The sequence below is a fragment of the Rhipicephalus microplus genome, chromosome X, assembly GCF_043290135.1.
Source record: "Rhipicephalus microplus isolate Deutch F79 chromosome X, USDA_Rmic, whole genome shotgun sequence".
NCBI classification, from domain to species: Eukaryota; Metazoa; Arthropoda; class Arachnida; order Ixodida; family Ixodidae; genus Rhipicephalus; species Rhipicephalus microplus.
Window position 1 is genome coordinate 168,768,821 of NC_134710.1, and position 11,873 is coordinate 168,780,693.

The window sequence follows — 11,873 nt, forward strand, 5'->3', positions numbered from 1 at the left end:
GGGATAAAATTATGAATACTGGGATGCATAAATGAATGCAATAAATGGTTTTTCATACTTGACAAATATTTTTCAATGTATCCAGTACAACTATCTTTTTGCATCATAAAATTGGTCTGTCCTAAAAATTGTACATCTTGTTACCACAGATATTTATCCTGTCTGATAATTAGAGCATAGACATATGAAAGGGCTAGTAAACAGGATCAGACTTCTTTTTACAATCCCCCCTTGCCCCCCAAACAAGCTCACCAATTCGTACAGTAGACTACAGCGATCACATCTTCCGTATATCAGAGCACTGCGCAGGCCCTACATTTCAGAAAACAATTCCTGCCCATGACCAATCCCTGTCATACGAACAGTGTCACAGACTTGCCCATGGACAACTTCGTTGATTGATTCTTTGCCCTACGAAACAGTGCCTTGGGCCTGTGGAAATGCGCTTTCTGCCACGCAGACATTTTCATTTTCCTGTGCTGCCCTCTGCAGTCTTGTAGAGCCCGAGACTACCAGGAGAAGCGGTATTGACAGAACGAAAGCCTCCGATATAAAGGAGTCTCGCTGCTTTACTGCTAGGGGTAAAGCAGCGAGACTTTCTCATGAGCACATGTCATAGGTGCCACTATGACACGTGCTCATGAGGGGGGAGCCCTGCTAAGTCGTTGGCTCTGTGTGCCAATGGCGTATCGACGAAGTGGACAAAGTCACGCAGAGCTGTGCCTTTCTCTCCCTGTGGTGGAGAAGGGTGGAAGGCCCCGTGACAATTCGAAAATAGCTGAAACGAATGTTCCAACCCCTAGAACTGTCCTATTATAGCACGAATTCACAAAATTCTTGTGGCAGCGTGTTCACATTGCAAAAGTGTGCATATTTCTTTTTCGACCTTGGGTTGTTTACTGGCCTTTTAACGCAAGTATCTCAAACTCACTTTAGCTAGCAGGTTGCAGTGACGAAATTAAGTCTCTCAATGGGCCAATATGAGGAAGGCGGAGAATTTTAATGAAACACCAGCTAGCATTGCCATTTGACAGAAAGCTTTCCTCATATCACACATATGGGCCATTTCCGAAGGTGATTTGACATATTTCTTGAAACACAGTGATACTGATCTCTTGCATGAACGATATCTGGATGCAGATTTAAAAATGTAGAGTCAATTCCACAGTTAGGATTCAACACACAGTGACCAGATGAGGTTCCTCATGAAAAAAAAAATGCTTGAGACCAGTCATGCCTGTGTTTGTTATGAACACAGTTAAAAAAAAGTACAAAGAAAGTCATGTGCAGGCCAGGCTGCTAGCGAAAGATTCGCAGGCCGCATGCAACACGTGGGCCGCGTATTTCAGACCCCTGTCTTAGCAGAATGCTTTATCGATTGATGTTGGATTACTCACCCCATATTGAAGCGGATTACTTGCATAACGACCCTGAATACTGAATATCCTGATTCATGTTTGTTTTTGTCATGAGGATATCTTCTCCATTGTATAAATAAACTCTGTTCATGAGTGGTGATTTTCCCTCTTATTTAATGCCAGACTAGGGGCCTTTCAGTGTTTTTCAAATAAATGATGGAACATATCAAATTGGCTAGTAACAAAAATTACAAATATATACTAATGTGGCCGGAAAGTATGGTTGCATATGATGCAAATAAATAGCACATTCCTACCAGATATCTATACCGAAGATGGCAGCCTTTGAATGTTCCAGCCATAACCTCATTATAAGGGATCAGGCCAGCTTTCTTAAACGTACGCTAAAGGCAAATATTAAGTTGTCGTTAATAGCGATCCAGAAACCTCATAGTGCCACTTTTGTGCCAAGAAAATTACTTTGAAATAAAATCACATTTTAGTAGTCCGCAAGGCATTAGCATACTTAAAGTCTCAACATCTGTATATAGGCTTCTCTGACGTAGCCATTGCCTTGCCCAACGTTGCCGAACTTTACTGCGTGGCTACCAACATAAGCAGAGGGTTGTAAGAATGTAAGGTTACTGGACCGTGGGTGTAAACATGCTGCGATGCTTTGCACAACCTCGTACACGTTTGTATTTGCCTAGTGTTTCTGAGGAAAATAATTATTAAAAAGGCAACTCATTTGTATATATGTCACTGCAACACATTCAAACCTGAAGTAGAATGCGCAATGTTTCTGCAATAAATTTGTGCTTGTGTGGCTCAAGCGGGCCCCGCTAGATGACATAACCTATCCAACCTACCCAGGCAGAAATGAACTTTTGAACCAATCGTGCCATTTCCCATGGTACCGCCAAGCGGTTCTTTTTTAAATGAATCAAACATCTCCAAGAAAGCAGTATTTCATATGTTGTAATGCATGGAATATTCTTTTATTATTGCAACTGGTTTGATTACTAGTGGTTAACTACAGTCAGACCCTTTGACATCATTATGATAATTTCAAAATGTCAAACTTGTGGCACGTATGATGTTGTACATTTACCTTAATTTCTCTATAAGAAGAAGACTGCTGATGACAATAATGACATTTTAGACCTTTTCAAACATTGATTCTTCACTCTGATGCAAATTGTTATTTGTGTTTAATGTCCCTTTAAAGGGGCACTCACACTTTTGAAACACCCATTTTTTATTTGCGATTTGTGTAGACTATAACGAGATAATTTCAGCATAGGTTTAAGCTCTAACATCGAATGACAGTACTTTAATTACGTAATAAAGTCACTACATCGCTGCTGACCTAACCAGCACACAGCAACGCTCGCCAAAACTATTGCGGGCGAAAATGATGACGCGGGTGCCTGTGATTTTATAAATGTAACTTTAGAAGCGATCATGACATGGCATAAAAACCGAGATTATTAATATGCTTTGTTTTTTTCTGTGCTTTTTCATTGATCCCAAAGTACACGCCATTGCAGCAAAAAAGATCGCTACAACTACATGGCATGACAGAGACATTGTCCACTATTTCGCCTCTGAATTTTTTTTTTTATTGACATGTGAGGTTTAACGTCCTAAAACCACCATATGATTATAATAGATGCCGAAATGGAGGGCTCCGGAAATTTTGTCCACTTGGGGTTCTTTAACGTGCAACCAAATCTGAGCACATGGGCTTTAACATTTCCGCCTCCATCAGAAATGCAGCCGCTGCAGCCGAATTCGATCCCGTGACCTGCGTGCCAGCAGCCGAGTACCTTAGCCACTAGACCACTGCGGCGGGAATTTGAATTTTTTGCTTGGGCAGGTTGGGTGTCCTAAAAAGGCTTCTTTCTTCCCTGTTCTTGCTTCTGTGTATTCCCATGCTGCCTGTTTCCGCACGTGCGATATGCTCTTGATTGTTGAAGTGGCGCACGTAATACCCTTCCGTGAATGGATGTAGCTGCACCCTTGTAGTTTGTAGGCTGGCTCACCAAACAAACTGCAAAGGGGCAACAGTACTTCACTGCCTTAGTCATTCCACAATTGCCTTCTCAGAATGAGAGGAGGGAGTGACATGGAATGTTGTAAGGAACAGCAGACATCTTGCTTCGAAACAGTAGCGCCCGCTCAAGCTCTCAAATGTAAAAAGTATAAATAGCTGTGTTTCTGATGGTCAGAACAGCACGCACGTCAAGCGCGGAATGAAGAAGGAACAGATACAGCGACACGAACACTGATTATCAAGTGCTTATTTCATGTGTTTGCCCCATATGAACATACATGAACCATCAGCTAAAAACAGGAAAGGAGAATAAGCAATATTAATTGAGCATCTAGTTCTTGTGCTGAATGCCAGTGATCTAAAAACGCAAGCTCTTTGCTTGATAATGCCAGGGATGCCACACTCACACTCTTGCTTTCCGCACATGCAATGAGTGTGAGTAACTGAAAAAGCATCCCCGTCAATGGCCCCACCACTGTGGCACAAGTTCCGGGAAACTCTAGACCAGACAACAGAGGGACTTCAGCAGTTCCTGCGATCTCAGCTCTGAGCATTGCAGCCTTCCAAGAAGAAGGTGAGCGACTGTAACCCACTGAAGGTAGTGCTAGTGGACGTTCTTTGGGCTCTTCAGCTAGGGCCAAAGTGTGCTGTGAAACCTAACGAAAATGCCCTGGAGCTACTTGGGATTGTCAGACAGGCCGCCATTGCTCTGGAAAGGGAGCATAATGACTGTGTCCCAAGGCGCAGATGTGCTCGAACGTTCAGTGCAACCAAAAAGGACTGTGCTGCTAAAAGGGCGTCAGATTACCTTCGTAACAACCGCTTACATGTTCAGAAGCCATCTAGTGTAATTTTGAAAAAAAAAAAAAAAAAGACTAGAGTTGTCTTAAAAAAACAAAAGCTACAGCAAAAAAAGAAAAAGCTTTGTAAACGGTTAGGGCTGGAGCAGCTAACAAAGAAATTTCAAGATCGGCATAAACTCTACTCAGATATCTTCTTTTCTACAAATACTCATAAAGAACAGTGCCCACTTTGCATAATCATTTCAGAGAGAGATACTTGGCATAAATTTTTGGATGAATTCTTGCAAGAGAAAGTGATAGCTGAAAATTGATGACCCGTATGCTGTAAAAAAAAAAAAAATATCTGCACAAGCTGTTCACTACCTCCTCTGGCACAATGGTGTGAATGTACTAGCACTCTATCGATATCGGAGATCTTTTATATTCCCTTCTGTAATATAAATTGTTACGATGTGTGGAACAGGCTATGGACGCCTTTTGGTGATGTCTCCTTCTAGAATACCTCTAGAATAAGTAAGCGGCTCTTTATATTACTTGATGCATACCTGCGTTCGACATTTCCTACCTGTGCCAAGGAATTTTGCCTACAAAAGCGTACAATTGGTTCCTGAATAGCCCCTGTGCTTTGTGATCTTTTCCTCACTCAGCACAATATGAAGCTGGCAAGTACTTAAGGAACCCCTGAATGCGAAAGTTTTGTTTGGAAATTTTTTGCAGTAATTTGTAGCTTTGCGTCTGGTAATGCCGAAATTATACCGTAAATGCTCTAGTGCATCGCATAGTCAATGCTGGCAGCATTAATTCAAGACGATTTTGCGTCAGTTCGAAATGCCCGCCTAAATACTGTAAGAAACTAGCCCCCAACAGCGGAGCAGCACCCGAGAGCCGTGTGCGGTGAAGAATGAAACGATGTGGATGCTTTGAGCGTGTCCCCCTCAGAAAAAAGAAAACCATTCTTGGCATAAGCAGCCAAACCTCCTTAAGAGCAGCCTGACAACAGCGCGACAGGGCTGACGAACACTAGTCCTCGCCGGGTGCCAGTCTGGGTATTGTGCGCGCCCCGCAATTGTTGACCCTGCAACGTCACAAGGGGAGTCCCGGTCTACGTGAAACCACAGAAAATGTCAATTGAACCTGAATACTCTGAAGAGTACGCACCCCTACTTTAAAACCAAATTAAAATATCTTCTAGGCTGTGCTCGCCACTAATAATCGGTCAGAGGTGGCCCCGCATGCAGGACTGTCAAAATGCTCAAGCATCCAGAGTTTCCAAATTTGGTGTCAGGGGTCCTTAAGACACACTAAAGAAGTGAAAAAATCTTTAGATTTGTAGATGATATCATTATAATCCCCAACAACGATAAAGTAGCTTTTTATGCAAACACTGGTGATGTTCTTGACAAGTTTAAGCATCATTGAACCCCATTAACATCAATGCAAATTTCCTGACAAGAAATTAAGTTCACATATATGCAACTAAATTAAGTTTCTATATCTGCAACTGAAGTTTTACAACAATCAAGTTTGTTGGGGTTATGCGACAAAAGCCCTACTGCCAGCACTGTTAGCACATGCAAAGCTAGTTAAAGAGGCATATAAAGTACAACTTATCTAATGCACTGAAAAGTTCATGAGAGCACATAATGAAAGAATGCATAACTTAAATACAGGGTTCGTACAGGTTTCCAAAGCAAAAATTCAAGGATATTCAAGGACTTTCCAGAGCCTGTTGCAAGCTTTTCAAGGGCTCAAAGCGGCATGCTAAGTTAGAATTTTTCAATCTAAAAAAAAATTACAGATCTTACTGCACTTACAATAAATATAGAGATATCACAATTGTAACAAAATAAAATACAGTCTTAATACCTTCTTGCACCCTCTCCTTCACTCTCCGGACGTAAGAAAGTTGCGCACTGTTGGGCTTCAACGCATATGTATAGTCGGGCCTTAAAGGGGTGGTGCCACAATATTTGTGGCTTGTGCGCTCTTTCCTGCAAGCTTTAATTACAATAGCTCCACTAGCATGATACATGCATCAAGATTAATTTATTCTTCCTATATTTATCGTCTTTCTTATATGGACAATTTTCAGTTCCTGTTAGTGGGCACTGAGTTGGTCAGGTACATAGCAGTGTAGCTGACTTAGTCACGTGATCAGTGCACACACCATGCTGAGTATCGTATGCTCACACACACAAGTGTTACACAAGCACCTCTAAACCAAACGCTCCGCTAGCTGCAGCCTCCACAATGCTTTGCCGGTATGCACGTGGCAGAAGTCTGGAGGTCACTCACCTCACTACAAATCTGGTGTGGCATCACTACCACTTTGGTTGACCTTCCTATAGATCTACGTCAGTGTTGGACGTGTTCGCAATGGGCCTTAATTAGGAGAATGAGCATTTACGTACACTTGGGAAGTGACTTGAAATATATTCCAAATGTTTTCCAAGTCCGACCATTCGTGTGGAGTGTCCTTGCATACAGAAGAAACCAACATGACGGTTGCTATAGCCTCGCAATTAGATGACGCCACCCTATTACGAGTGGTGGCTTGTGCAGTTGACACTTGCAGCACGCTGCTGGAACACCAAGGAGTAACTGTTGCAGTGGTTAACTTACACTCATCCTGTGGATACATGTGTGTGCTTTTCTAGCATCCTTCCTTGTGTTCAAAGGAGAACTCCGCCATTTTTTCGGAAATCACTGATATTTAATAAAACTTTGCATGTGTGTCCTCGTCGGTACAGTGGTAATATGTGCAAAATTATACAAGCGTAACTCATTTAGTTTTTCAGAAAAAAACATTTTAAAATTGGTAGCCGATTGTGGAATCGCTTCTACATACGGGCCACCCGTTGTACGTAATGTAAGGGTCTACTTTTTTCGAAAAACCTACCTTTCCCAGCAGATAGATGCAGCATGCGTTTTCTTTTACGAGGCGAGGAAAACGCGAGCACAGTTCAGTTTTGTGAGCTGCACACAGCAGCGTGTTAGTAGGCATTGACGTCGGGTCTTACAATATTGAGCAACGATGAAATCGATTCGCGGCACATCAGATGCTTCAGGCGCTATCGGGGCAAAACCAAAAAGCAATGCTTCCATGTTCAGTGAGTAGTTGCAATCATCGCTGAACTTGACACTGGTAAGTTAAGACGAGCTGGCACAGCTTAATTCTGCACCGAATCACATCGCCAACTTGCTTATCGCGCGTCAGAAGAGGCATGTGAGCTATGTTTACACTCTGGCCAGCCGTGGCGGGGACAGGGTGTAGCGGATCTCGTGACATCATTCGATACCCACCGTGGTGACAAAGCAGCTCCCTGTTTGGCTTCTCTTTTGACTCATTGTTTATTGCTCAATTAAAATTATTGGCAAGTGCCTGGGCAAAATGAACCACCCAAGCTTTTGCAGGGCTGTCAATACTATTTGAAAACCGCATTATCTCAGTATGTTCGAAAATGCGCCAGAGTTCTCCTTTAAGCAGCACACTTCCAGTGTCGAGCTGTGACAGTTGTTTATCAGCACTCGTCCTGTGCGCATTCTTTTCGTGCATCCTTCGTGCTTGAGCGGCGTGCTGCATGTACTGACTTGCTTGTCCTTCTTCGTGTGACATTCTAATTTCTTGCTATCACATCGCCTGCTTCACCCTCGCCACAAAAGTAACTTTTTTTCCTCTTGCGTTTTTGCAAAATGGGACTATGTGCGACCACGCCACATTACTGCTTTGGAAATTGGGAGTTTGACGGGTTGACGCATCGATCTACCACATTTAGAATGTCGTCATGTTGATATGAGAGTGCACTGCTCATGAAACTCAAGGATTTTTAAGGATGGCGAAAAATTCCAGGATTTTCAAGGTTCTTGAAAATGCATTCTTCGAATTCAAGGGTTTTCAAGGATTTCAAGGACCTGTACGAACCCTGTAAATAGAACGGCAATAAGACAAGCACAAGGAGAAGGGGAGGAAACAGCAGGATAGTGAAATAATAACTGTAATCCCTTAATATCCCCAAACTTCACATAAACTCAAGATAACTGGGAAGTGAGCTGGGGTTAGGATGGTGCTTTCAGTGCCCGTGAAACAGTCCACGCTTTGTAAAAAGACAAATCTGCATCAAAAGCAAGAAAAAAACAATGCAAGATTCATGTCAAAGTTAGTCACTAGTAAAGAAGGTGCAATTAATCGCATTTCGTTATCTTGTGGCCATGAGTATATTGGACAAACAGGCAGATGCATGAACATGACTACAATGTTCACGAAAGTAAACAAGGACACCCAAGAATGCATTGTTCACAGTGTGGAACTGTATCTGTGCCGCAAGGTTGAACCGGGCCATGCAAGCCTTTGTGTGAAGGGAGTGAACTTATCAGTCGCTGCGAAAATAAGAAGCTTGGGCAAATGATTGAGGCTTGAACACGGCACGTGTGAGGAACAAGCGTGCACGTGTAACATCCCTGGCATTATCAAGCAGGGAGCTTGCACTTTTAGATCACTGGCAAAAAAGCACAAGGATGAGGTTCTCATTGAGTATCACCTATTCTCCTTTCCTGTTTCCAGCTGACGGATCATGTGTATTTATATGTGGCAAATGCAGAAAATAAACAGTTCAGAGTTAGTGCTCATGCTGTCATTTGTGTTCCTTCTTCGTCCTGCGCTTCACGTTCATACTGTTCCTACTATCATGATTCACCAACTTGCCCAGCAAGTGGCAATGCTGTGTTTCTGGACCTCTTTCAATTTCATTTCATATATTGAAAAGATGAAACAGACATACTGAAATTGATGAATGTTGCACTTGTGGGCATGTCAACCAAGCACAGATTAGGAATCTGGGGCATTACAGCTGACAACGACATGAAAGAACAAAACAGACACACTTGGAAGACACATATAGTGCCAAGTGTGTGCTTTGAGTTCTCTTGTGTCTATGTTTCGGTGCACTACACTCTTATCCTACACTAGTGCGACTCTAATTAGATTCTTTTTTTTTTTTGCTTGTGGGAGGGTTCCCTGCACCTCCCCCCACCCTCTTCTCAACAATCAAAGTGTTTAGCTTGCATGCCAGTGTTATATATATCCACACGTATAAACACAAACAATGCCCCGTTGTGGTGGCCTATTGGCTAATGTACTCGGCTGCTGACCCGCAGGTGGCGGACCGAATCCCGGCTGCGGCGGCTGCATTTTCGATGGAGGCGAAAATGCTGCAAGACCATGGGCTCAATTTGGGTGCACGTTAAAGAACCCCAGGTAATCAAAATTTCCGGAGCCCTCCACTACGGCGTCTCTCATAATCATATGGTGGCTTTTGGAACGATAAACCCTGTAATCTATCAAACACAAACGAATACAAGTAGGTGATCGGACCACCCACGAAAACAAAGCATGACTACGCCTCCTCTTCCCACCCCATTGCTAGTTTTTTTTTTTCTTTGCAGATCTCCACCTCTCATCTGAAAACTTCTGAAACACAAGTATGTTGAAAGGCAAACGGCTTTCTTGCAATTCACACTAATATTTTCTTTGTCCTTGTGTTTTTAAAGCAGCCCGGGTCCAAACTAAACTGCATCAAAGTAGCACTAAAATGACGGGGGTAGACGTACGGTAGAACATATCTCCAAGTGTCGTTCATATCTGTGATGGGAATCGTTGCGCATGCGATCGAATGCGCAACGATTACCACCACAGTTATGTACCAACTCGTCCAACAAAATGTTATCCTGAAATGTTGTTCCTATCTTTGTAGTTCTAGGTAGAATTCGATAGTAAAAGCAAATTTTCCCGCATATGTATAAAACCTGCCCACCCCAAACACACACACTCCTGAGGGGAAAAAGATGTTACCATGGCTGTCGCGAAACCTGCTCGCACTAGAAAACTTGGGCGCAGGTGTGTGGCTTTCCGAAGGCAAGTTGTAGGAGCCAACTGGAGGCACATCATCTGCATAAAACAAATAAATTGCACTAACGATACGCCAAACGGAGTAAAAACAGTAAAACGCAGCAGTGCAAGCCATACCTGCGTTGTTCGCAGTGAAACGGGGTGCCTTTGGAAAAGACATTGGAGAAAGGAAAGTTTGCAACGCCCAAACTTCAGCAAACAGTTCTTGCTAAGCACAGCGACTCGGCTTTCCCCGGCGGCACAGCCCGGGTGCTTGCAGTTGGTGCATAGAATAGGGTACCGTTCGCAGGCAAGCCGAAATGCAACAACGACGCAAACTAGCTGCCAGCTTCTAACGTTTCAAACGGTTCAAATTTGAGCGGACAACTGCAGTTGTTGATTGGTCAGAAGTTACAAGCGAAATCCCAACGTTCCCAGCATGTGAACTCGCTAACCTCAGCGGCAATGCACAGCGAGTTGTGAGCCAAATATTTAGGCTCTCTGCTTTGCGCAGAAGCGTATATTCTTAAATGTAATAATAATTTTTAGTCAATAATAAAAGCAGGAAACTTAGTAAATTTTTGCGCGGTCATAAAAATCTTCAATTTACGTCATCATCATCACCACTAGGCGCTTCTCTGTGGGTTGGCTCAGTAGGTGTTCTGTCGCTGGCTTCGCTTTCTACCATACTGGTCCGGCTTTGTGTCATTTCATTGCTCTCATGGTTTTTGGTTTTTCCTCGGAGGACTCCCAGAAAAACTTCTTCCTACGTTGTTTTTAAGTGGAGCAACACGGGACAATGATGGAGACGAGAGAACAACCCTGTTTCAAGAATGATTAAATTCATTTTATGAGAACCGATACATAGCGGTCACAGTGGTACTTTGTCTTCTGCAGTCGGTTCTGGAGCATGTAGCACGCAAGAATAGCCCTTGAAATTTGTCTCCACGTACGGAGGAAGAAAAACAGTATGCCGTAGTGGGCCACCACCCGAAGCAGAAGGGCCGAGCGCGAGCTGCGATTATTGTGCCAGTTGTCGCCGCCCGCTTTCAGCGACCATTGAAAACAGCCCTTGAAATTGAAACAGTCTAGGGGAGGTCCTCATGGATACGTTCTTTCCCCCATTTTATTCAATATAATATTAAGCGCTATCCATACTCACGATAAAGTGTAAGTATATGTATACGCGGACGATATAGCATTTTTTTTTTCAGCTTCCAATGACACACACTCCTTGTACAACATTTTACAATCATATTTAGATGCTATTGAAGTATGGCTTAGTGACCTGCGCATGGCCCTTAATGTTAAGAAAATTGCTCTTCTTGCATTTCCATTGAGTTCTCCTGTGAGAATAGCATTGATGTATGGACAGGACTTCATTCCACAGGTCGACTCATTAAAATGCTTGGGTATTATATATACTAAAAAATCTTAATTGAGTATATTGCGTCTAAGGCATTATGTGCGATTGGGTTGCTCAAGCGCATCAGCAGTGGTCGAAGAGCTTTGTTGATGACATATTGCATGTATGTCCGCCCAATATTAAAGTTTGGATGTGTGTTGTTCTGTGGAGGACTCGCTTATAAGTTACGTCCTCTTCTTTCTATAGAACGTCAGGCATTGCGCCTATGTTTAGGCCTCCCTAAGTTTGTCGCTACTAATATTCTTTATCATGAAGCATATCTGCCCTCACTACAAACCAGGTTTCGCATATTGACTGTTTAAACATTTCTGAACATCTATGCCTCCCAACAGAGACGCTCACAATA

At 43.0% G+C, this 11,873-nt stretch overlaps 1 protein-coding gene across 2 annotated transcripts in view; it reads right to left on the reverse strand.

Annotated features, from left to right (window-relative positions):
• The window catches only part of LOC119177134 (uncharacterized), a 75,709-nt gene extending 65,198 nt beyond the window's left edge, over positions 1-10,511 (reverse strand). The window contains exons 1-2 of one of the 2 annotated variants that reach the window (XM_037428523.2): positions 10,240-10,511; positions 10,066-10,161 (exon numbers count right to left, since the gene is read on the reverse strand). In XM_037428523.2, the coding sequence (XP_037284420.2) occupies positions 10,066-10,161; positions 10,240-10,282 (139 nt within the window). In that variant the 5' untranslated portion in view covers positions 10,283-10,511. The remainder of the gene's footprint in view (positions 1-10,065; positions 10,162-10,239) is intronic. The other variant, XM_037428524.2, reaches the window with a different exon arrangement.
• Positions 10,512-11,873: the final 1,362 nt, after the last annotated feature.